General features: G+C 40.6%; 2 protein-coding genes across 4 annotated transcripts in view; one reads left to right on the plus strand and one right to left on the minus strand.

Moving 5' to 3' along the window:
* slf1 (SMC5-SMC6 complex localization factor 1) overlaps positions 1-23,416 on the minus strand; it is a 32,910-nt gene extending 9,494 nt beyond the window's left edge. Inside the window, exons 1-17 of one of the 2 annotated variants that reach the window (XM_023273716.3) lie at positions 23,188-23,416; positions 22,784-22,895; positions 19,788-19,866; positions 19,390-19,615; positions 19,129-19,282; positions 18,728-18,853; positions 18,472-18,537; positions 17,824-17,970; positions 17,236-17,405; positions 16,903-17,037; positions 16,501-16,648; positions 16,149-16,317; positions 15,684-15,829; positions 15,049-15,158; positions 11,453-11,532; positions 4,724-4,816; positions 3,341-3,523 (exon numbers count right to left, since the gene is read on the minus strand). In XM_023273716.3, the coding sequence (XP_023129484.1) occupies positions 3,341-3,523; positions 4,724-4,816; positions 11,453-11,532; positions 15,049-15,158; positions 15,684-15,829; positions 16,149-16,317; positions 16,501-16,648; positions 16,903-17,037; positions 17,236-17,405; positions 17,824-17,970; positions 18,472-18,537; positions 18,728-18,853; positions 19,129-19,282; positions 19,390-19,615; positions 19,788-19,866; positions 22,784-22,894 (2,143 nt within the window). In that variant the 5' untranslated portion in view covers position 22,895; positions 23,188-23,416. Of the gene's footprint in view, positions 1-3,340; positions 3,524-4,723; positions 4,817-11,452; positions 11,533-15,048; positions 15,159-15,683; positions 15,830-16,148; positions 16,318-16,500; positions 16,649-16,902; positions 17,038-17,235; positions 17,406-17,823; positions 17,971-18,471; positions 18,538-18,727; positions 18,857-19,128; positions 19,283-19,389; positions 19,616-19,787; positions 19,867-22,783; positions 22,896-23,187 lie in introns of both variants that reach the window. The other variant, XM_035949711.2, reaches the window with a different exon arrangement.
* A 257-nt stretch (positions 23,417-23,673) lies between these two features.
* The window catches only part of kiaa0825 (KIAA0825 ortholog), a 117,349-nt gene continuing 115,159 nt past the window's right edge, over positions 23,674-25,863 (plus strand). For both annotated transcript variants that reach the window (XM_023273714.3, XM_035949718.2), the window contains exon 1: positions 23,674-24,070. The gene's annotated coding sequence lies outside the window, so the exon portion shown is untranslated. The remainder of the gene's footprint in view (positions 24,071-25,863) is intronic.

Raw genomic sequence — 25,863 nt, forward strand, 5'->3', positions numbered from 1 at the left:
GGCTGCCATGGCCACCCTGCAAAACTTAAACATTTCTAACAGCTGAGGAAGGAAGGGGCACAAGGAAGTGCCGACACACACACTTACTGATACTTAAGTGCAAGCCAGCGTACGCTCATTACAGCGTTTGAGATTCAGGAAAATATTTGTGCATGCATACACATAACCATGCATACACCAAAATATATAGCCAAGGACACTTGAGTGCAGTGTAAAAACAAGTCAGACTCACACACACACATATACAGGGTCATGTGGGGTGGCCTTGGGCGATGGGAAGAGGAGGGGAAGAGAGCAGAGTCAGCCTTGCCCTCAGCCATGGCATCCTTTCATTGCCAGCTCCATAAGCCTGGGGGGACTGAGGTAGAGGGGGTGGGATCTATCCATTCCTCACCCCCCCTAATACAATTCAACCCCTAAAAATGCACACATACACCCACACACACACACACACACACACACACACACACAGAGCACAGGCCTCCAAGCAGACAGGCTTACAAAGGGGTGAGATCACTCCCAAATAAAGGCTTTGTTGGTGTGCCAGTGTCAGTATTGCCCTCTCTGGCCTACCAAAACCTTGGCAGCTCGGTTCGGCCTGTCTGCTGGAAACAACTAGGACAACAGGGCGAATGCCTCAATGAAAAATATAGTTTCAGGAAATGCAGCAGGCACTCGGAAGAATAAAACACACAGGAATATAATAAATAACGAGAGGGGGAGGAATGGAAATGCATCTGGCCCACTAGCCTGTTTTCCTATCATGAAACAGTGCGGCGAGTCTACCTGGCCAAAATGTAAAAAGTAGTCTGATGTATGGCTGTTAGAAATGCAGCCACAAGCAAAAAAAGTCCTGCTCAAGTTTAGAGTAAAGAAAATGGTATGAACAACAACATAAAGATTACTATGGTAACTAAGCATGATGTAGCCCCCCGGAGTCAAAAACTTTCCACATTTAACAGCCTGGACTTAAAGATCTAAAAAAGAAGAAGGAAAAAAAAAGCAGAGGCCTATCGATGGTGTCCATGGCAACCAGATGGAGATCATGGAAAAAAGAGCATGAGAGACAGGATAGCCTGGAGTCAAGAGGACCACCTCCTCACAAACTCCCTATTGTAGCCTTTAGACAACCCACCATCAAGGTGTGAGGAAATAGCAAACAGTCAGGAGAGAGCGAGTGAGAAAAAGAAGTGTAATGTACAAGCCTGCAGGTGTTTCAAATTGAGAGAATTCTCATTCCTGTTGTTCTGTTCGGTCCCTGCGAAAAGACCTGGCCTAGACAGTAAGCCAGACGTCTGCTGCGCACGCACACACACACACACACGCACGCACGCACGCACGCACGCACGCACGCACGCACGCACGCACACACACACGCTCTCTTTCTCTTCTAATTTTACAGATACAGATAGCTGCTTCATCTGACCTCTTTTAATTTGCTCTCCCTCCTGTTACTGAGGAAGGAAGAAAAAAAAGCGGGGGGAGCGCTCTCTTGTTTCCTCTCCGGGACTAAACAATCCCAGTCTAATTTATTTTTTGAGGACAGAATATGTACATGTGTTAATGGGAAAGTCGAATCAAATTAACTATAATTAGTCAAACTGAGAAGTGAGCTGAGGCAGAGGTATGTGTTACATGGGAGACTTGTTCAACGCAGGCAAATAGCACTCCTCCCCACCCTCCCCAAAAACACACACACACACACACACACACACACATTTCCTCTGCCACCTGCTGCCATGCAGCCAGCGACAGCACCCTCTCCTGAGCTCCGACACCCGTCACGCTCGCTTCAACCCTCCCGAGCTCAGACTGTATGTGGCACGCCGACATGCAGACGCACAAACTGCTTGTGTTGTGACACATTTCCACAAAAACCTGCATGTGAATTTTGAACGCGGTGGATCCTGACGCCTCCAATTTCGTCAAGAAGACGTTAACAGACATCTTATGAGGTGTTGCTGTAATCTGTTTGGACAGACGCTGTAGTTCAGGATTGCATGTGGCTTATGAAGCGAAGCTGTGGGGGCAGAGAGTGAGATGGTGGAGATGATCTACCGTTCGTACTGTGAAGAAGCACGGTGCTACAACCTCTGAGGCCCTGCGCCATTTTCTGTTTGTCCCAGGAAGTCTAGAATTCTTTAGGTACTGTAGATAATTATAGATTTGTCTACATCAGACTCTTGCTTTGTCCCTATTAAATTCATTTGATGGGGACTTCTCATGATGGATAACCACCCAAGTTGCAAACTTTACAGAGTAATCAGGTGAGAAATCCTGACAAATCAAGCTATATCCCCTACATCCTACATTTCCCATAATGCAACTTAATAACACCTTTATTTGGATTCTCCATACTGGCCAAATTTCTTCCACCGTCTCTCAAACACTACACTTTCAGTTTGTTTTAAAGGTATTTAGCTATAAAATGTCTTTAAGCCCTAATCGGATTTCAAACTTTGGAAATTTCACTCGATACACATAAACCCTTTTAGAAGCAACTATCAGAAAAATTGATGGCCAAACTGGAATTTGTGGAGTACCCCTTTAAACGTGTCCCCATCAAGAGGTCCCTTACCCTAGCAGAAGGCTAGTTAAGATAAAACGTGTCTTACTAATTAGGGCTGAAAACAGCATTCAATCGGTCGGTAAGCTCTGCTACACTTGCAGGCTACATTCAATTGAAAGCTTGTCTTGGCTACAGCAGCACTGACACTGTAGTAAATCATTAGCTAAATGGTTAATTGGCTAAATGGCTACAGATTAGTTCTCGTGGCAGGTGGCCAGACAAATTAAAGATGTTGTACTTTAACAAAATAAAGCACCAAGACCAATACTGTATCCGTTTCAACATAAAAATGCTACTATAAAAATAATATATATACTAATGGGCAAAGTCAGATTAAACGCATGACTTCATTTTCATCTAAATACATTTTTTGTATATTTTTGTACTCTTGACTTTTTCAGGCAAAGAGGCATCAAGAAGGTCAGGTGTTCACATGCATCCATCCATTGATTGTACTGATCATAAAAATGACTCTCCAGTTAGTTCCTGAATGCAACACTGAAGTCAGCTCTCAAGTGTAGCCAATGGAGTCTACCCCTCTGGAGGCCAACCATGACAGGGACACTCAGAAGTACTGATGTGCCACAAAATTATAACCTCCAAGACCAATATTACCAGGCAAGAGAATAAGATTTGACTGTTGTTTAGCACTATAAAAATCATAGATGAGCTATCTGTGTTTATTAGTGTTACCTCCATCTTACAAAATCAATACTTCAGCTAAGACTCTGATGCAGTGAGCCTCTGTGTGTATTGGCAAGGTTTACCCACCTGCATGTTCCAGCAGCATTTTGGCAATGTCCATGTGTCCGTTGAGCAGGGCATCGTGCAGCGGACTCACTCCACCCACCTGGTTAATAAGCACAGGGGCAGGACGGTGATGCAGCAAAGCTTCCACACACTGAGTGCTGCCGTGGTTGCACGCTTCATGCAGAGGTGTCCAGCCTGCATGGTCTTCATGGTCAAGAAACCACACACAGACACACACACAAAAAAAGGAAAAAACATAACAAAAATCGCTTAAAAAAATGCTCATCTTTTAAGGTTAAAAAGAATAAATAAATCTTTAAAAGTCTCTTCAATTTGAAGATCAAGTATGTTGTTGGATGAATTTAAAGTTTGCGAGTTTCATGAGGAAAAACCCACTCTGTTGCGGCTAAATTGTTACTTCACTCTGAGAACTAACTCTTAACGAATAAGAAAACAGGGCACAGTGCAAAACTTCTGGGAAATGAACAGGAAAAACCTTGCAAAGTGACTAAGACCATTTACACACCATGCTACTTTGCATAAAAGAAGCAGCTCAAAAAATATTTATTGTCTTTTCCTAAGAACATCAACATGATTGAATTTTGGATGCTAAAGATTGATTAGTGATAATAAATGTGCAGTTAGTTTAAAACTCTTATTTCAGTGTCTTGAACAGGTTGTTACCCATTGATAATGTAATGTCAAACGGAATTATACGAAGACGTTAAAATAGTTGCGTCATCTTTTAAGGGTTTACGGTGCTATTTTTCACTTTAAAACATGAGGCTGGAGAAATCCTGATGAATAAAGAACAGACAGGATTGACAGAGCATCGTAGCGTTGATCTGTTTGAGCTGAAAGAAAAATTCCTCGAAAAACGAAAACGTTCTGCTTCAATTAGCGGGGGCCTCATTTTGTTAGAAAACTGCAACTTGACAGCGGTAATCTCGCCGTTTTGCCCATAGTTCTACTTGATCACATTTTGGACATCAGCCCCCGACTGAGATGCAAGTCAATTTAGGCTGCTATTAAAGGGCGATTACAAAATCGGAGAAACCTTTGAAACAGCACATTTCCATAAAGGAAGAGCAAGTCATTATATTTGACCTAAAGGGACTAAAGAGAGTCACTCTGAAATATCAAAAGGCATTCAATTCACTTAGCAAAGTGGTCGTAAATCTATAAATCTGAGACTCCAAACCCATCCCGTTCTTTCTAGACACACCCTTTACATTTTAGCTAAAGGTTAACCTCAATGATGACGCACACACACTCCTATTTCTTCTCTGCCGTTTTTTTCTCCAATGTTAATCGCTCTTCGAAACCCTAGAGCAAACAGTGGGAGTGAAGTGAGACGACGGTGAGACAGAGGTTACAAAAAAAGGGAAAGCGAGAAAGTCTTACCTTTAACATTGACGTCTGTGCCAGGAAGCGCCAGGATCTGTAGCACCGTCTCCACTTGGTTCCTCTTGCAAGCTCTGTGGAGGAGGGTCTCTCCTTCGACCAGGACACACACAACGGACAAACACACCCAGAAGAGAGAAGAGGCAGAAGAGAAGAGAGAAATCCAAAATTAGGGTGTGCCTGATGTCCTTCCCATTGTCCCCTGCCATATGGTGAACACACCAATAAAATACCACAGAAATGTCCCTAAACAGAAAAAAAAAATCCTGACCTAAAAAAAGTACGACCCACCAATGAGGATGCGACTTAAGAAGAGTGATGAGAAAAGGGGGGAGATCTTTCAAGGGAAAAAAAAAAAAAAGACGGGAGGAAAAAAATTAAAAAGAGAGTTGGGCTAATTCGCCCCATTCTTTTCCCCTTTAATAGACAGGGAGATTTTCCACTTATACCCCATGCCTAACAAAGTTAATATCAGGGCAGTCAGCGAGTGAATGAATGTAGTGGTGAGAAAGTAGCTTCGCTTCCTGTCCGCTCGTCCCTACATTGTTACTTGAGAGGAAGTTATGGTAGACAGCCCACGCACAAAGCCTCGAAAAGGATTCTTCACAGATCCTGGGTTCAAAAGCTCCGCTGGGCATTGCCAGTGTCACCACGTGATATTTAATCGGCAAACTACCAGCAAACAAGGAAAGAAAAAAAACTCTCAAAGATTCCATTTACATTTTTAAACACAATTTTCTTCCCCGCTCTGCCTCCTTTTTCCCCCTCATCTTTACCGCATCCCTCACTTTTTCTGATACAATATTAAATCAGGAATATATTAATGGGCCAGAGCCCCCTCTTTTCATGTATGGCTGAACTTCAGAGGGAAGTTAAAGGCCAAGCATGAGTGGCTCTGTGCTTGCCAGTATAATACAGAACTGCAAAGCCTGTAATAAATGCTTTACTAGCTCTCCCCAGGACGCCACGCCTGTACAGGGGCACCACTCCAGAGCGCACCACAGAGCAAAGAGAGGGGCAAAAAGAGGTGGAGGAATGGGGGGAGGAGGGGAGGGAAAAGAGCAGCCAAGAAGAAGAAGAAGCAGTGAAGGAGAGAGTAAAAGGGTTTCCTGCATTTCAAAGCATGTAGGCAAAATATTGAGAATACTGGATCCTATTCATTCCGAAGAATCCCTTTCTTCCAGGAGGTGTCTTTGAGGAGGCAGAAGATGCATTAAATGTCATTCGCCGGTAGTTAAGAAGTTGAAGAGTGGAAGGGAAAAAAAACGGGAAATGGAAGGAGTGTTTATCTAAAAGAGGATCATTGATGTTCTCACTGAGAATGTTGTGCAAAACTTTAGAAACAGAAGAGACAGGGAAATTTTTCAGCACTGATTATATCCAGTTCAGACACACATAAAAACATACAGTATTCTGCAATATGTACATTCACTCTTCAGTTATACATGTAATCACTGCACAAACTTCAAACCTCTGCAAACTTTCTATATAAGATTAGATGATAGATATCTTTCAGACACAAGCCAAATTAGTTTGTCACAATTCTATAGTAATAAATAGATTTTTGTTCTGTACTTCTGTGTTGCACTGTAAAAATCGCATAGTTGTGGATGTAACACAAAAACGCAGCCATTCTGGTAGTTGTACAGTATCAGCAATGAGAACAATAATGAGGTCAATCAGTGAAACAAATCATATTTCCAAACTAAAACAAAAAACACCCAAACAGAGGGTGGAGCCCAGTCCAAAGTACAGTCCCTAATGAGTAAGCTGTACTGTGTGGCACATCAGTGTTCTACATGGGCTGCTCTGCTATTACCGGGCGCTAAAACGCTGTGATTAAACACCCATTCCACTACACCCCATGTGTACACATCCTCGCAAATGCCAGGGCCAATCCACGCACTGTTAAATCACTTTAATGGCTCCAATTTGGACACAACGCCTCTATTATAGGGGTAATTGCATGCTCAGCATTTACAAGCACGGAAAGGATAAATCCGCCTGTCCTTTTCTATAAATCCCCGTTTCACACTTTAATAGAAAAGTTAAATGTATGTGTTGCTCTTTATATCCCTCAGTCTGCTTGCTACACTCCTGTAAAGTGCTGCTTGGCCCGCTGATCCCTGGACCAAAAAGCCGCTGGAAGCCTGTAACAATGCCATTTGTCAGGAATGTGTTAGAAAGGTATTCTGTGCCAGTTATTGGATATATTTAAAACTATTTGAAGACTACTACTGTCGCTGGCTCTAAAAGCAACGGCAGCATGACAATTCCCGAAAGTCAAGATTACCACAGCTTTCACTAGGTTTTAAAAAAAGAACTGGCCTTAACGTGCACAACCATCATTTAAAAATACCACTGGGAATACTGAGGATAACTCCACTTAATCAGTCAAAATCAACACTGGACCGCAACAGAGCCCCTTTAAGCCATCCTCTCTGCTAACAGGAAGTAATAAGACAGAAACACAAAGTGTCTCAACTAATATTAAGCAAAGACTCATAAAAAACCTGATCTAATGAGGTCTCAAAGTAGAATTTCAGTGCAACAAAAGCAAATACGCTTTTGATCACTGACAAGTGTGTTTAACTGCATGTCTTTATCATGGTTTCACATGGAACAGAAGTGCCAGAGGTATTGACAAATTCGATAGTGAGACTTCACAGATTTGGAAGAGAATATATGCAAAGATTTGTGACCAACTAAAACTCAGTTGCAGCAGTAATCAAGAAGGACCCATAGTGCTACTAATCAGACTGCAGTGGTTGTCTTCTGAAAATAACAAATGGACAAAGTTTCCTTTTCCATGATCTAGATGTGAAGATGTGTGTGAAGGACAGCACATAATGTCAACCTCTATGCACAGCATCAAAGTGAAATTTCATTACATTCACCAGTCAGGTGAGACCAACATAAATCTGTTCAGCTCAGATGGGGACCAGCAGTTTTAGCGTAAACCTTGCCACTATCACCACCACGAATGCATAGACCCAACAGTGGAGCACATAGGCAGTAGTGTGATAATATGGGGCTGCACGAGTCCAAAAGAATGTTATGCATGTGACATTTGTGGGTGGCACCATTAACACCAGCGACTACACAAAAAACACTGGCTTACAAGATGACTCTCCATCTCCAGAAGCTTAGCAAAAGAGGATTATTCCAGTGTGATAACAATCTAAAGCACATTTCAAATATCAGACAACACTTTGTAGAAACTCAAGAATATAATATGGCATGCAGAGTCGCCTGAATTCAATCCAACAGAGTGCCTTTAGGGTATTTCAAAGAGTAAGACAGATCAACACAACCCCTCCAGCAAAGGGCAGCAGAAGGAAATGTCTCTACAGGATAGCAGCGCATCTCTCCCAAAATGTGGTATTCTCCATGTTGAGTAAGATTAAGCCCATCATCAAAAATAAAGGTGGAGACGAAGTGTTGAAAAAAAGCAGGAGTAATTAGTGAAGGACTAAGTTCTCTCATTGAAGAACTTACAGTGACAGATTGAACCGATAGACAGATCCATAAGCATTTGCAGTCAGGATGACAACCCTGGTGTCAGAATAACACAAACTCATTCACCAAAAAACATTAAAAAGTCTTTGCTTATTTGTGTTTTCTATATATTTAATTAAAAGTACACTTATTATTTAGAGTCATTCAATAAAAGATAACAATATAGATAATCAGAAAAATCTTGAATATTGGATCCAGGGCAATAATCAGTGAATCCATACTTCTAAACACTAATCTTTTTACAGTTTTTCTCGATTGATAAGACACTAAATTTCATTCACTGCACACATTTCTCAAAAACAGGACTCTGCTGTCCAAATTTTGGACACTATTCATGGTTTGCACAGTTTCCAAAACTCTTGCACTCTTTTTGCAAAAGACTGAACACGTTTTTTGCTCATTCGAACACATTTTTTCAGTCATAGCACACATTTTTCAAAAAGTGAACACTAGGAAGCAGAATTGGGACACTGTTCCAACACTGCTGTCACAATTAAGACACAACAGGTCAAAACTGAAAACATTTTTGCCAATGAACTGCACATTATAAAACCTGCTGGGAAACAGCATCAGCTGTTCAGAATGGATGTCAGAGGAGCAAGAGGTTATGTTGGAAGAAGAGGACGTGGATGACCCAGACCACAGCCAGAACCAGAACCAGAACCTGGACCTGCCCATGCACCTGGTCCTGGACCACTTTACATGGTATGTAAATGTTGTTTGTCACTTCAGTGACATGTCTATACTGTAACAATACAAGCAGTCAGAAATGTTCTGAGAATACTGTAAAAAATCTAATGCATAATTCTGCTTCACAAGTGCTGGTAAAATTATAAAAAAGTGTACATGACTGACTTTTTCTTTGTTTTGTGTGTGTTTATTCCAGAGAGTTTTTCAGTTGGATTCTGATGATACACATGAATACATCTATGTGGATGAGGCTGGTTTCAACTTGGCCAAGAGGAGGAGAAGAGGGAGAAACATCATTGGACAACGGGCTATAGTCAACGTCTCAGGTCAGCGTGCGGGAAACGTAACCCTCTGTGCTGCAATAAGCAATCTTGGAGTAATTGACAGTCATGCAGTTCTGGGCCCACAGAACACTCAGCATTTGTTGACTTTCCTAGATGGACTTAGAAGGTCTACTGACATGGGTGCAGCAGGGCGTTTGGCAAGAAGACACAGTTTTTGTTGTTGTCTGGGATAATGTTAGTTTTCATAGAGGATTATTGATTTGGTAATGGTTCAATATGAACCCTCAAGTTATTGTGGTTTTTCTGCCGCCATATTCTCCCTTTCTGAATCCTATAGAAGAATTCTTCTCTGCATGGAGGTGGAAGGTATATGAGCAGCAGCCATACTTTGGGAAAATCTCTTCAATCAGTGGTCTTGGCATGTGGTGATGTTTCTGCTGATGCATGTCAGGGTTGGATCAGACACACCAGGTCCTTCTTTCCAGAGAAAACATAGCTTGTGATGCTAATGAGGTCCTGTGTCCTGACCAGGCTGAAAGAATTGATGCAGACATGGTGTAAATATATGCATACTGTACTGTGTACAATACAGTGCTGTATTTTTTTTCTAGCATTATTTTTATTTTGTATTGTACAGTCAGGCACTGCAATGGCCCCTCTGATTCATTTATAGGATGCATTTGTGTTAAAGTTGTCATTTTTGAGGACTATCATTTTTTTATACTTAATGTGAAAACACAGTGAGAGAAGAGTGTTTTGTATTTACCATTGCAGTGTCCTACTTTTGCTTTGTGTGTCTTAATTTTAAAAACAAAGTTCAAATTTTGACAGTAAAGCGCGCTTTTGACACAAGTCTGCAGTGCTTTGTGAACTGTGTTCAATCAAAAAAAAATAGTGTGCAGTGTGTTGGGAAATGTGTGCAATTTTTCAGGAACAGTGTCTTATCACTTGAGAAAAACTGTAATAGCTATAGTTCTATAAGTCATCCAATATAGCTTCATATTATCAAGAAAAAAATGAATTTAGCTTTTAAACGATGCTGTGCTGATGCTGACTTTCATGGTTTGTTTCAAGAACTATGTGGAGCTAAATGCAAGCAGATTTTAAACAATGCAACTCAGCAGTTCTTGTATGACAATGTACACACAGTGTTTCCTAAAACTGAAATCTCTGCTGAGTTTCCCAAAGCAAAGGCGAGACGGGAACAGAAAAAGTTCATCCCAAATCCCTCAACCCCTCTCAGCTCCTATGACAAAGATACAGAGGTTCCAGAAGGTGAGACAGATGCTCTAAAGCAAAGATGTGCAGAATATAAGAGAGCAGGCTTACATATGTGGGTGAAAAAGCCTGTGAAAGAAAGAGAGGAAGGGAGAGAGAGAATGGGATGAGACGGGAAGGGATGAGAGGGCGAGAGGGGAGAATGCTGTGCCGATGGTTCATCAAAAATTAATGCCAACCACATCGGTATAGAGATCACGTAGTGGAAAAACAACACATGCCAACAGCCTTGAGTCTCCTGCCTCAGCCCTCCCTCCCCGCTCCCCCACTGCCTCTCCTTTACCCTGCACCCCTCCTTTGCACCGGCACAGGGCCTTTCTGATCAGGTGGAGGGGGGAGATATGAGCTCTGACACGTTCGAGAGTTCACACAGAGTGCCATGCCTCTAATTGCAGGAAGTTCCACCAGTGCAGCCGCTGTATATTTGCAGCGCTGGCCTAATTGCTGCATTTAATATCCCTAAAATGGGGATCTGAGGCACACTGCATGTACCAATATGTGCTATTGTTTTGTGTGAGAAGCCCATTATTTCTGTACATGCCATTTATTTATTTATTTGTCAGCTTTGAAACAAAAGAGGTGAATAAGACATGAGGTAAAAAGCAAAACAAAACAAAAAGTGCCGTATTGAATTTCAATGTGAATAGAATAAGTGGAGGAGGCGTGCTACAGCGGTGATAATACGGTCCAAACTCTGCCACAAACACACACGGTGGGCCTACTTATGCAGTCAAGTTGCTCTTACAGCTGACTAGATAGAAACGTGGTCCAATGCAAATCAATCACTCTCTCCATACATTATGTGCTCTTCATTAAACTGAAAGTGATGACAGAGCTATCATGTCCCTTTTTACTGATGACCTACTGCAGTGCATCAGTCCATTAAAAGTCCGCTCGTTGCAAATGTGGAGATACACTGTCAAGCAGTTGCGTGTGTGTGTGTATGCAAGCGCCATACCTGCTGCGTTGACTCTGTTCAAACCTCTGGGGATGTTCTCCTTCTCCGCGCTTGTTTCAGTCACCAAAGAGTTCTGAGTTCTGTATGGAGACAAAGAACGTGGTCCAGGGGTTCATGAGAAAATATACATGTATTTGCTAATCCTTTCAAATTCAAAAACTGATTACCCTGCGATTCACGTAAACAAGTCCAGTGCTTCAATGACTGACCACTTCAGCATGACAGCAAGGAGACCCAGTGGTACAGAAAGTGGAACCGGCATCATTGTACTGTGAAAAGTGCCATTAGCAAATGAATCCCTCGTGGCGCGGGATCATCTAATATGAAATCTGACAATATCTGTCAAACCCCTACTGTGTTGGCCACACACACACTTCATACACCCATTCCTCTATTCCTGTCTCCAAAGCACTTTTCCTCCCACTTAACGCCTCAAACGCACAGACGAAGAATTCGATGTGAGCAAGCACATTAGGAGGAATAACTAGTAAAAGAAAGTGAAGCCTCTTCAAAGTAGTGGCGTGCTAATAGCTGTGGGCTGTCACTAGTCCTGTGTGTAGGTATGGAAGATCTGCCTGCATGAAGCCTGACAGGTGTCTTGTGTGTATACGTCTGTGCACGTGCGCATGCGTCGCATTGAAGTGGAGTGCCACCCGTATTACAGGGAAGAGGCTTGTTCCCTGGTAATTGGGTTGTTCAGAAGCCAGGAAGGAGCTCCCAGCAGTGAGGAGGAAACACACGTCCTGTCACGTTGCTTGTTATTAGCAAGGACAAGGCTGAGAAGAGATGAGACGAGCTCTGTGTGCATGTGTGTGTGTGTGTGTGTGCACAAGGGAGACTCCATAACAGTGTCTACGATGAGGGCGTACCGCTTCTCATCTCAAACCACTTCACCCAAGTGTCCCCTGTCCATATAGGCTGGCAGCGGTAGAGGTTGACAGTACTTGGCTTGTATACGCCTTGGTCTCTTCCTCCCTCACGGTCTACTTTTTGGAGGCCAGCATGCTGTCAGTGGCCCAGCTATCAATTCTGGGCCTGGAGCAGTGTGTGCCCTTGGAGGACAACTCTGAAGAAACTTGTGAGCAATAACTAAAGAAAATTGAAGTAATGTGGAAGTGCATGTCAAGTGCCATAGCAGGAGAAACCTATCCACGGCACCTTTTACCGCTTTTAACCACAAAAAGGCCACCGAGAAATAAACTCCCCACCTTCCTTTTATCTAAAATAGTGGCTCTAGTTGATCTCTTTACAGGCTTTTCTTAACCCCAGCTGATTCTGGCAAAAGACACTATATGATAATTGATAAATAATGATGCAGTCAAGTGGTATAAAAAGATAAAGGCAATACAGCAATGTACAGAGCCTGATTAAACCAGCAGGAGGAAAACCTCAGTTTAATTACAGCTTCCCTTCTGCTAACAGCGCTCAGTGCCACGCTGCCAGCCGGCAAGTCAAATGGCCGTCTAAACAGTCGGTCAATCAGCAGCCCTGTCAGCTTGGTATAGCTTGGACATGTGCCCTAATGCCAGCTTGTCTGTTGGTGCAGAAGAAACACACTCCCCATCTCCCATATATAACTACAACAGCCTCAAGTCACACAAAATACAGCCTAATGCATTCTAACAGCAAGAATTTAAAGACGTAAGGGTCACGTGGCTCCTCTCAACCTCTGTGGCCTGATGTGCCTTTTTTCATAAATCAAATACCAAACATCTTGCCAGGATTTTGCCTTCTGCTCTCAGTTTGAAAATGCAGTACAAACTGAATACCAGTATTTCTCTGCGGACACCATAATCATATTTGTGCTCTGTAAGCTTAAGACTTGAAATTTTTTTGTTTTTACATCTTAAAGACTAAGAATTGCAGACAAGGGTTCTAACAACATACTTGATTTCTTACTTGAAATATTTAAATTATTACTGAGTCATAGCAGCTTTCTCAACACAGAGGATTTTGTATTGCAAGTGCTTAGAAATGCAGGAGTCTGTCAGACTCCAAAATGCTTCAACGTAAGATGTGTTAATTGATTAAAAGTGTCAAGATCCCTAAAAATATGTATAATATCACAAACTCAAGCATGAAAATGAGGAAACAAGATTTCCCTTTTGCTTCTGTTCTAAATTTATCACAGGCTTTGTCATTCAGATTTCATTCTTTCTTTTAGGGTCAAATGATTTTACATGCCCTTTGGCATTTCTTTATCTCAGCTGTGCAGATTGCGTTCCTTGTTTTATTCAGTTCCTCTCATGTCTGTGTCAAAATAAACTAAACCCTTAAAACTGTGTGTGGGGGGGGAAACAGAAAGTAGAAATAGAGCAGTGATGGAGGGAAGGAGGGGATCTGTACAGTGCATGAACCAGTAGCCTTCACATGAACCTGCTCCCTGGTGACTCCTGCCCTTCTCCAGGCCAACTACCTGCTGGTGGAACAGCAGATGTCTGATATGGGGTATGGATTGAGTGTATGCAAGCGTGTGTGTGTGTGTGTGTGTGTGTGTGTGTGTGTGTGTGTGTGTGTGATTGCATTGAAAAAAAGGGATTTAGTATGCGAGGGCAGATCAAGAGAGGCGGGGAAGGGGGTGAAGGCTGAGAGCTGGTGGTCGTAAGGGAAGACACAAAAGCCTGATGGGATATCCTAGTCTATCTGTCGGCTCCCTGTCCAAATCAGACTCAGTACTGTGTGTGTGTGTGTGTGTGTGTGTGTGTGTGTGTGTGTGTGTGTGTGTGTGGAGGGGTTTAACCTCCCTGTGCACCCCTCCTGTCAGCCAGCACACACTGATAGGATCAGACCTGGGCATGACCCATCACATGCCAACTCCTCACGCTCTGTCTGACCTCTATTTGTCTGTCTCCAGCTTTCCCTCAGTCCTTCCATTCATGCATCTCGGCTCCTCACCTCCACACACTCCTCCTCTCTCCAGGTGTTCCTTTGTTCCTTTTTCCCTCACATTTCTCATCGGATCTGTACATTTTCACCCATTTTGCCTCATACCGTGCTGTCTAAACTTAACTATGTGGGTGGAAACCTGACAATGGAGGTATAGTAGACTGTCGGTTGAATATATCTGTTATTTTAGAGACACAAAGATGGCATGAAAAATAAGTGGAAAACTTTTACAGCTAATTTGACAGGGTGGCAGGTTTTCTTTAGTAGCTTCAGAGAAATCTGACCAGCAACACACTTTCTCAAAAGTTATTTGTGAGCAACAAAACACATTGAAACCACAATAAAAAATTCTAGTAAGGAAGCTTTTTTTTTTTAAACCAATGAAAAATGACTTATATGAGTGTAAAAAACAGAGGACCAAAGACTTGCAATGAAAAACACACACTGCCATTTGAAATCCCCCAGCTGATCTTTAAACATGAGTAAATTTTCTTGCAGTCTAGCACAAGACACTGAAGTGAGAAAGCACTTACAGGGTCAAAAGTGTCTTCAAGTTGGTTTAAAATGCACTGGAGTCCCAGACCAACTTGCTGACCTTTGTGCAGCCTCCACCTCTGCATGTATGTCCTTGCATGTTTTGCTTCAGGCTCTTGTGAGATTGTACAATGGAGACTAAGAATGGTATAGACAGACAGCTGTGTGGAACTGACCTGCAGTTGGTCCCCTGACTAGTGCAGCTGTTCGAGGTGGGTCCAGTCCTGAGGCGAGTACCGCTGGGACTCTGAGCTAAACTTCCCAGAACAGGCAGGTAGGAAAGCACCTGTCAGAAGTCACACAGACACACAAGGTTAGAGAGCGCCTTTACACTGCACGTGGATGTATGTGTCTTTGGGGAATTGAGGAGGCACAAAGACACCAATGGTGAGTGAGAAAGCCAGATGTTCTTCTGCAACATAATATAATGGTTAGACCACATCAGCAATCTTTTCTCTCCGTAGCACAGAACTGTAATCTACACCAATTTTCAAACTACCATAGTATCTAATGCAGAATATCTGCAGTTTTTGCCTTTCTTCCTAAACGAAAAAGTTTTCTAGTGTTGGAGTTAGTATATTCAATTACTTATATGTTGTTTGGTTTTACAAGCATTTGCGAGAATGTAATTATATAACATATTCATGATGTTGTGACTGTGGAAGAGTGCCTTAGTTAAAAATAAAAGAAGCGCTGTGGATCACATTAGTAGTATGGAAGTGTATGTATCCAACTATGACAAAGTCTGTCAACTGGAAGCTGCCAAAGGGTGACAGGATTGTTAAGAGTGATGAGCAAGAATTGTACACACCATTTTCTTGAGAGAGAGCGGTTCATCTCCCATAGTGACACCATTTTTGCAACAGAGACTCCTGAATATGGCATCAGCCATCATCAACTTTAGCCTGGTAGAGCGAACTCTGACAACCAGTTCAACCAAAACAACTGGAGCTACATCTGAGTTAGAAAACAGAGAGGAAATATGTAAGATAACATCACATCAGATTTTTTTTCTTTATATATGAAGAAAATCAGAAAGACAAAAAAAGGCTTCCAGTGTTATATGAGTGCATGATTAAAAATGCAAAATGTGTGCTTAATATTGTGACTAAATTACTTTAAGCATTTTAATTCAGCTGGCTGCTGCTGAAAAGTTTTAACTATAAACTCAAAGACAACATTTACAAAACCACGGCAGAACTTTCAGAGACACTAAAAACAGACATTCTTCCAGTTATTTTTCCTGTTCTGCAGTTTTTCAGTTCTGACTCCATACCCTGGCTTATAACAGCGAGGTGCTCTGAGAGGTCTTTCAGGCCTTTTTCCACGAGGATCTGGTTCAGTTTGAAGTGTTGCTGACACCAGAACTCCACCAACACAGACAGGAGGTCCAGCAGGGTGTCGGCCAAATGCAGCTTCTGCTTCTCATCCCTCTCAGCATAGTCCTTCAATGAAGATAAACAACATCACACTGTGGACCTAGCAAGCTCTCAGAGTAAGCGAACTTTATTTTTCTAGTCACATCACAAATCTGAACCCAGCTGGCTCTTACAGCTCACAATAAACCCAATTTTGCTGCCTGATATGAACAAAACAATCCAATCCAATTAAAACAGCTAAGTATTTACCTCCATGGCAGCCTGTATCAAGAGCTGAGCTAGCTGTTTCACAGCAGACGACAGCAGAGTAGAGCGCTCCCACACAGTCCAAAAGGTTCCATACAGCAAAGAGCCTGATGCTGGAGAGACTCTTGTTCCCTTCGGCAGCATGAAGTCTCTGAGGCAGGAAATGCAGGGGTAAATAAATGCAAGACAGAATATTAAATGTAACCATTAAAATTATTATAAAATGAGAAATAGTGGCATAAAGTATTTAAAATAAATATAGAGTTTAGGTATCAATTTCTGCCAAGAGTAGCTCATATTTATGGGAACATCCCTGCACAGCTATGCACTTGCAAGACAGATGAGTTGGTGATGGGTTGATAAACTGTACTGTCCTATCTCCGTCTTAGTTAACCGATTTGTTACCCAGCAGTGACGGAGTGGAGTTCTCCCTGGAAGAGCTTGAGGGCAAGTGCCAGGATGCCACAGTGGAAATGTAACAGTGTTGGCAGGGCAGGTCCAGGGAGTGGGTGGCATGTGACCTCGCTGGACAGGCAGTACCTGGAAGATCACACGTATGAGTTGATATGAGGAGTGTTTTGCACATTAATGCAATTGCTACCAGAATAACAGTAGAGTTCACAATGTGAGATGCAAATTGTTCCTTTTAACTAAAAAAGGTAACTATTGCTGTCCTAACATCTAAACAATTAAAAATATCAAATTGATGACAAGTTTAATTTCACAAAAACTCTTTACCTGATGGCGGTCTCTAGAAAAGGCCACAAGCCACTTTTGCACTGAGGACACTGTAACACTTGAGTAAAATATTTTTTCACTGAGCTGGGAGCCAACCATGGAGGGTTGGTGAGGAGCAGTTTGTCCATGACTTGCTGGAAATTTCTCAGGAAGACAGATGTGGCACTACCCTGTGGCATAATAAGCACGCAACAATTGAGGTTCGATCAGATTGAATGTTTGAATGCAATAGAATGCCAAACTACTGTGGAGCTGCAACAATTGGCTTGTTGATACCACAAAATGAATCTTTTAAGTACTGTTTCAAGCAAGCAAAGGCGAAAAATGGGAGGAAATTTCCTGATATTTTACAGACAAAATGATTGATCAAAAAAAAATAAAAGTTCACCAATGAATTGCTAGTTAAAATAATTATCAGTTGCATTTTTCAATTACAGTTTAATCCAACAACACTCAGCCAAATAAAAATGTCTGAGCAAGCTTTCCAAATTCCAAAAAGGTTGTTGGACCAGTAATACTTCTGTACAGCCTCTGGGGCTCACGCAGCAGAAGGTGGGCAGTTCTGTAGTCTGGTAATTCTGGTCGTACCTGCTGTGCATACTCTAAGAGGGAGATCAGGTACGGCGCTGGTGGAAGCAGGCCTGGGAACACAGCGCTTCTGATTGACTCCAAGGCTTCAATGAAGAGACCACACTCTATCATACTACCGGCATTGCTGAAATCTGTTTCTGTTGCCTGAAGGAATAAAAGAGCAATGAGAAAATGTAAGAGGTATATGAAAAGAAGGAGGGACCACGGCACTCAAAGAGGCAGATGGGGGAAAGATAAGAAAAAAAATGAGGGCAGAAGGGTAATGGAAGTCAGAACTGAACAGGCATGAAAAGTTTCTGTGGGTCATTTCTGACCGTCGCTTATTGGCAAATACCATATGGACTCAAAGTATAGACAGGGAATACATGAGCACTTCTAATAGCAATCTGACGGATATCCACTTGGGTAAGGTATGGACAGTACAGGGGAGAGTATCGTTAATAGGCCTGCCAATCAAAACTCTCAGATCAGCTGACAGTGGTGGTTAAATCGGTGACCTGGCTATGATGCGTCCTTGCTCTAGATGTCACTTCCCATTGAAATGTATGACATAAAGGAAATTGAATGACCTGATCCTCTTGATGAAACACATAGTTATCTTAGAGATGTATTGTAGTGAGGAGGCTGATATGTATGCACGTCTACCTGTGACTGGGGACGATAAGGGTCATGGTAACCCAGAAATTCAAGGAAGCACAGTCTTGGCTGGCCCTACAGGAAAAGATCCCATTAACAATGTCAAATGCATGCAAAACAGCAATAAAAGGTCATTCAAGTGAACAGAATATCAACCAACAGAGTGTGTTAAATGGTATCTAAACATTATGCTTCAATGCTTTTAAAAACATGCTTTTACAGGTAAAAACAAAAACAAAAACAAAAAAACAGCATAAATACACACCTCCTGTTTGATTACACAGTTCTTGATTTCTGCCTCCAAGTTAGAGAAATCAACATCAACAAATCTGGCCTCCGTCTCTGTTGGGTGATCCTCTGTCATGTGGAAATTCTTTTCCACATGATTGCTCTGCTGAACGAAAAAAGGCGTTTGAAGACTTTTGAACAACATTTTCAAGCCAATATCCTTGGAAAAACTTGTAGTATAAATCAGTTTAAAGTAATAGGTGTGAGCCACCAACTGGAGGCAAAATGCGAACTTCAAAACCTGAGTACTGATGGAAAATATAACTGAAGACCATAAAACATAAAAAAAATAAATAAATAAAACTGAAGTTAAACTACTGTGATGAAGCTCAATCCTCAATTATGACCTTAGCTCTTCCATAATTTAGTTTGACTTACCCCAAAGAGGTGCTGGACTATGTGGCTCACAGGGTAGCAAGGAGCATTGTGGGATTTTGAGTTCTCTGTAACAGGTTTAGCCATAACATGAGTGATGGAGGCATGAGAGGGGAGTGGGCAGTGGTACACTTTGGCCATCCCTGCATTCAGCAGCCTGGGAAGATTAAAGAATAATATATTTATTATTATCATTATTATTATACTTCGTACATGAAGGTTTTATTGTTGTTCCCAGTGAATCATTTCTGACTAGAATCCTACCGTTTGAACATGGCTCTCCGGGTGGGCTCTTGTACCATCAAGAGAACCCTCCAGCCCTGGAAGGCTCCTTTTAGCCGCCCACTGGACACTTTCTCTCTCCACTGTCTGGCAGGGTAGAAGGCAGCAGTGGAACCGGTGGAAATGGTCACTTCATAGGGGCCCTCTGGAAGCCAGGAACCATTCTTAACACTGTCCAGCACATAGCCCGGAGTCACAACCCACTTTCCTGGTAGGAGAGAAGCGGTAAGAATGAAATCCAGTGAAAGGGGACTGATGTTGTGTTAATCATGAGACACAAAAGAGCAGTTAAATGAACTAGGTTAATATAGCTTTAGAAAACGAGACACTACTTATCTTTTAAAGACTTCTTTTTATTATTTAAAATAATCATGACTGACCTGCAGCACAGGCTGCCAAAAACTTCTCGCTGGACAAAACCTGAGGGATAATGAGATGGGTGCTGCCGTAGTGATACACCTGTAACAAAACCATTGCATCAGTATATAGACATGTAACACTGGGGGTTTCATTTAATAAAAGGTATCCCAGTAAATCATTAGTAAGTATTCAAATCATACAGAGCTATCATTAAACCTGAAAAAAACAACAAATAAATAGATCAGTTGCATAACCTGCAGTATGAGGCACATAGTCTGTCTCAGTGTAAAAACATTTGCATGATATAAACTGCACACACTGACAGAAAATGAAATTGCTGTCAACCACAGCTACATTTATTGAAGATTTACCAACAACACAAAGACCAAAGAGGGACCACAGCCTTCACCTACTTACTACTACACAAAGCAATTAATCAAAAAACAATGACGCATACAATACTGCCAGTCTCTGTCAATCGATGATGTTCAGCACCACTGTCTAATTTATTAATACATTTACCTTAATATAATATATAAAAGTAAACATATAGTAAAGGAAAGGTGCAATCATAGGAACTGAAAAGAAATGTATGATTTTATTTTTAGGAATAGATTTAGACTCCCACAGTACTTGATAACAAAAAAAAACTAACTCCTCTGTGAAATACACAAAACTGGAGACTGACTGTACACCACAAGTCATTCATTCAATGAATCAAATGACAGAACATCAGTGATCGAGTTTTGTTAGATGATGATACACTGTCGCAGTAACAATTTCTTGATCTTCAAAACAAAACAATTGCTTGGTTTTCTATATTTGGGAGTCCAGGCTAGTGACACTAGTAACCAGTTTTTTAAAAGTTGCTAAGCTACATCTCATATCTAATAATCATTGGGTCAGTATATAATTGAAGGACTTTGGAAGTCCATGGGATATATCTTGCATACATTTTTATTAAAAGCAAAAAAAAAAAAGTTTTTTATGTTCATTATGATCATATCTTTACAAATTCCATAATTATTTATTATGGAAGCAATCACTTATTAATACAAGATGACTGGATATCACTAAAATGTCAACCAAATAACCATCCAAATTGAATAACAACTACTTTCTAATTAGCTAAACAATAATAAAATGAGCTCATTCAACAATTGTTTTTACCGTGTTCTTTTTATTAAGTTGAGATAATTATGACAGATATTTCTTTTTTGGCAATATATCAAATTTTATATGGAGAAGGACAAATTGTATCCGTGTCCAAGAAATCACTTTCAACTAAGTTACCCATTACAAAAACACCTCTCAAGGAAGTGTGTTAATTCCAGATCACATGACCTGCTCCACATGATGTCATTTCCTCCTGAAGAAAAGACTGGAAAAACTCCAATGCTTTCTTAGTTATTTAATATAGAATAGTGTGTGAGTCAAGTGTGGATTTATTGTATGTCAACAGGTTTACCACAACATCTTTATAAATAACTTTCAATGTCAATTGTACTCAATTGTATATGTAATAATGTAGAAGAATCTTTCTGTAAAAATGCCATGTGGTGTTTGGTTATAGGCGGTCACGTTGATTTTAGGTCTGAAAACAGCAAAAATATCAACGATGATACCTGTCAACTACTTTACAAAAAGTCCCGCAATTGCTGATTTGCAGCAAAGACATTAGTTTGCCAGCACACATTGTCACAGGTTTGCTAATATTGGCCAGTAGTGGTAAACTTTCAGCAACATTCTGCCAGGAATGAGAAGTTTGCCACTTCAGGCAAACACATTCACCACCACAGTTTGCCAGTAGTGCTAAACTTCTAGTAACTTTGTGGTAATGGGTTTGCCACATGTCAGTTTATGTTTGCCATAGATAGCATTCCAGGAAATGTTGCTTTGCCAGTCCATTCTGGCTACATCACACTGTCTTTCTGCTATAGAGAAAATCAACGCTCTGGCTTGTTTGAAATTCTTTAAACCATGCAGCGTCAGTGTTCCCTCAAAACTGTGATAATCCACAGAATAAAAACAACAGGGCTGCATTACAACGTGATCTAAATCCTCAGCAAAACTCAAAATTTTCAGTGGTAGGTTTCTGCCTGGTGGATGTTGGCATGTTTCCCATGGTAGTAGACAACAGGCAATTTTTCAGACAATTAGAAATCATTCTTTTTTTCCCCACTGTAGCCATTTATTAATTTCTTTTGTTTGATTTTCTTAAAACTTGCACAGGAGTTCATTTGTTAGCACTGTTCCCTTTCAGCAAAAAGTTTCTGGATCCAAACCTGTTGGTAAGCTGCTCTCCCTGTACCTAGATGGCTTTCCTGTTTTAAATTAAATAATGATTCTTAATTGGTCGTAGGTGTGAAAGTGAGCATGAATGGTTGTCTGGATGAGTGTGTGTTGTCCCTGCGACAGACTCGTAATCTGTACAACTTGTACCCTATGTCTTGAAAGATAACAAGACGCCCACTGCAAATTTGCCACAAATCTAATTTGCATATGAAAATGTGACCTTGTTGCACATTTACAGAAACACTACCTAACATGAACAACTGTTTTCCAAGAACCTAAAGCTTTTGTAAAGGAATATACACTGCTGTTCAAAAGGTTGGGGTCACTTTCGAAAGAAAAGCATTTTTTATTTCAATGAAGATAACATTAAATTAAGCAGAAATGCATTCCAAACATTGTTAATGTGGTAAATGACTATTCTAGCTGGAAATGGCTCATTTTTGATGGAATACCTACATAGGGGTACAGAGGCCCATTTCCAGCAACCACCACTCCTGTGTTCTAATGCTACATTGTGTTAGCTAATGGTGTTGAAAGGCTAATTGATGATTAGAAAACCCTTGTGCAGTTATGGTAGCACATGAATAAAAGTGTGACTTTTCATGCAAACCATTAAATTGTCTGAGTGACCCCAGACTTTTGAACAGTACTGTATAAAACTTCAGAATATCTGAAAAGCACCTGTCGTTTTCACTGCATGTTTTAAGGGATTTGTACTCACTGAGCCACCAATGTATTTGCCACCCAGCTGTAGGATTCCCTGCACCAGAGCTCTCTTCTTATCTTTGGTTTTGATCCCAGAGATCTGGAAAACATGTGTGCAGCTCTCCATCCTGACGAGCAAACAGACAAAATGAGGGTAAAGTGGAGACAATTATATGTTAATCGTGCTATTAACTGGGGGAAATAATGCTGCACTTCTTGTTAGACTACATGACTTAAATTGCTTTCACAAGTTAGAAAAAAGAATGGCTCTACCCAAGCTCCTTGCTATATGAACTACTTTTAATAAACCCTGCATTTTCGAGTTTCAGGTTTGAGCACATGATTGTGATTGAAATCTGCTTTGGCTCTTTTTCATTCATCAATAGTTCACTGCCAAAACACAGTTGACTGATCAAGTACCTTTCTCATAGCATCGATGACTAATGACTCCCAGTTTAGGCGCGCCCAAACTCTGACAGTGACATCCAACAACGCGGGCAGCGTTTGGACCAGTACGTGGCTTCCAAAAATGTTGCTCAACTTCTTAAACCAACATAAACGTGTAGTAATGTGCTCATTTTGGTTGCTAAACGGTAGAAATGCGTTTGATCCTGATGCGGGTCCACCGCTCAGTTGCCATGAGTGGACAGCTTCGCAGTGTAGCTCACTATTTTGGGAAAGGGAAGACATTTATTCTGGTAAAATATTTTACAAGGATTATTAAAAGTTTATCGACTGAATATCTGATAGAAAATGTATGATATTTAATTAAAATGGTGTACTGTGTGATATGTTGTGTTTTTTTGGAAACTTTACTTATTTCCCCGTCACCGTGAATTACATCCTCCCCCTGTTTGGATTACCAGTTGGAATGTTCCACAGTGCGGAAGTTTTCACGGAGCTACTTCCAGGTTGTTGTCACGGACGCTTTCTGCCCCCGGAAACGGCTAAAATACATGGAGATCATCAAACACTGATTAACTAACGACAGAATTTGATCGATAATAGTGAAACGTGATTTCTGACACAGAATCTGCCTTAAAGCCGCACAGCTGTTCACAAAAACTGCTCAGTGATGCGTTTCGCTCAGTCACAGCGATAGATACGCTGTCAGTCATAGCGATGTAAATTATATCACATGCTGGCATATTAGCTGTTAAATTGTCTTGGTTTGCCGTTTTGTTAGAGCTAAAAATATCAGCTGTAGATGAATATCTGCAAGAAGTGAGCGCAAACGATGTTGTTGACATTTTCCCTTCCTTGTCACGGATTAACACTGGCTGGATTAAGGAGCTTGTAGACGGTAAGACGCCCAAGAAACGCTGAAACGATGCCCTGCTTGCGTTGGTGTTGTTCTGCCATAACATCACACAGTTGTCATGTTTAGATTAGATGAGATGATTAGAGAAGTTTAGATTCAACCTTACTGTCATTGCAGAGAGCACGTGTACAAACACAACACCGTGCAGTTTAGTTTCTAACCTGAAGTCCAAAAGAAGCTGTAAAGGTACAGTGCAATGTGAAATGTGAAACTAGAATAGTGCAGTATGGTTGTGCAAAGATATCTGCAGCTGAAACTGTATTAAAAGTGAAAACATTGCATGGAAATATGCAAGATACATAAATGTACAAAGAAGTATAAAAATCCAACAAGTTGTAGTGAATCTGAGTGTGCTACATAAATAACAATATAAAGATGGATACATGCAAATATGAATGGGGATAAATGACAGAACGGACAGTAAAAACTATATAAACACTATGGACAGTGGATATGAGAGCTAGGATTTATACCTCATACACACAGTACCAACAGTGCGATGTGTGTTGGCAGCGGGACTGTTCATGTAACATATATGCCCTGAATCCACAACATTTAAAAAAAAAATAAAAAATAAAAAATACAGATAACCTGTGACAATCAGGAAATACAGTGTTACTTCTTTGCTACAGCTACACAGACTGCTGTGATCTGAAAGATCTGTGTGGCTGCTCACATGGACGAGTACGACAACAAGCAGAGGGAAAAGCCAGCAGTCCAATGTCTGTCCCTCTCATTATTTATTTATTTATGTATTTATTTATTTAAGATGGGACAGTGCATATTAATCAACATGAGTCAAGAAATGTCCACATGTAAATATGCCAGATTTAGCCTCGAGGGCTAATTTTCATCTGTAATGTGCAGCTTTTACCTGCAAACACACAGTATGTTTAAGCCCGACACAACTTATATAGTATGAAAAAGACAATGAGAGAACAGATTTAATGTTCAGATGGTTAGCTTATAATTAATAATCAACTGAAGTTCTGCTAATCTGTAAGTTATTTATTCATTAATCATTTTACGTTGCTTTTAAATGTTTTGAATTGGTTTCTCAGAAATTATGATGGACATGTTTTACTCTTTTCTAATGTTCTGTGGTTGAAATGTTCAAACTTTAAAACTCGATCTAAAAAGATAAAAGGTTGAAAAGTGTGAATACTTGACCAAACACCTTGACCACAAAAAGTAAGCAAATGTCAACAACTGAACTCTCTCATCACTTCTAAACGATTCTTAAACATGTCAACGTATGTCTGTGTTTAATACTAGAAGACACTGTTAACATTTATATAAAATTTTACGAATTGAGAATCCAATGAGAAGAAAATGCATTTTATCCCCTGGTACTGAAATGCTTAGTTCATAATTCATTAGCTGATTGACAAACTTAATCAAACACAAATAATTATTGATTTGATAATACATGAATCACCTCTGGATTCATTAAAAAAAAACATCCACTGGGTCCAGCCTTTCAAATGTAATGATTTCCTGCCTTTTTAAAAATTATTTATTTTTAAAAATTTTCTATAATATTCTGTAACAGAAATATCTTTGTTTTTTAGCTTTAAGGTAACTGGACAAAACAAGATGTTAAAGAATTTCACAGAGTCTTGGAAATTGGGATGTTTTTATTATATTATTATCTAAGATTTTATAGATTAAAAGATTTATCAATTATAGTGAATTTTATATTAAAGGATTTATAACACAATGCAAATTGGGCATCACACACCCTTATAATTTATAGTAGGTTGATATATTTGCTT

Source organism: Amphiprion ocellaris, chromosome 6 (genome assembly GCF_022539595.1).
Source record: "Amphiprion ocellaris isolate individual 3 ecotype Okinawa chromosome 6, ASM2253959v1, whole genome shotgun sequence".
NCBI classification, from domain to species: Eukaryota; Metazoa; Chordata; class Actinopteri; family Pomacentridae; genus Amphiprion; species Amphiprion ocellaris.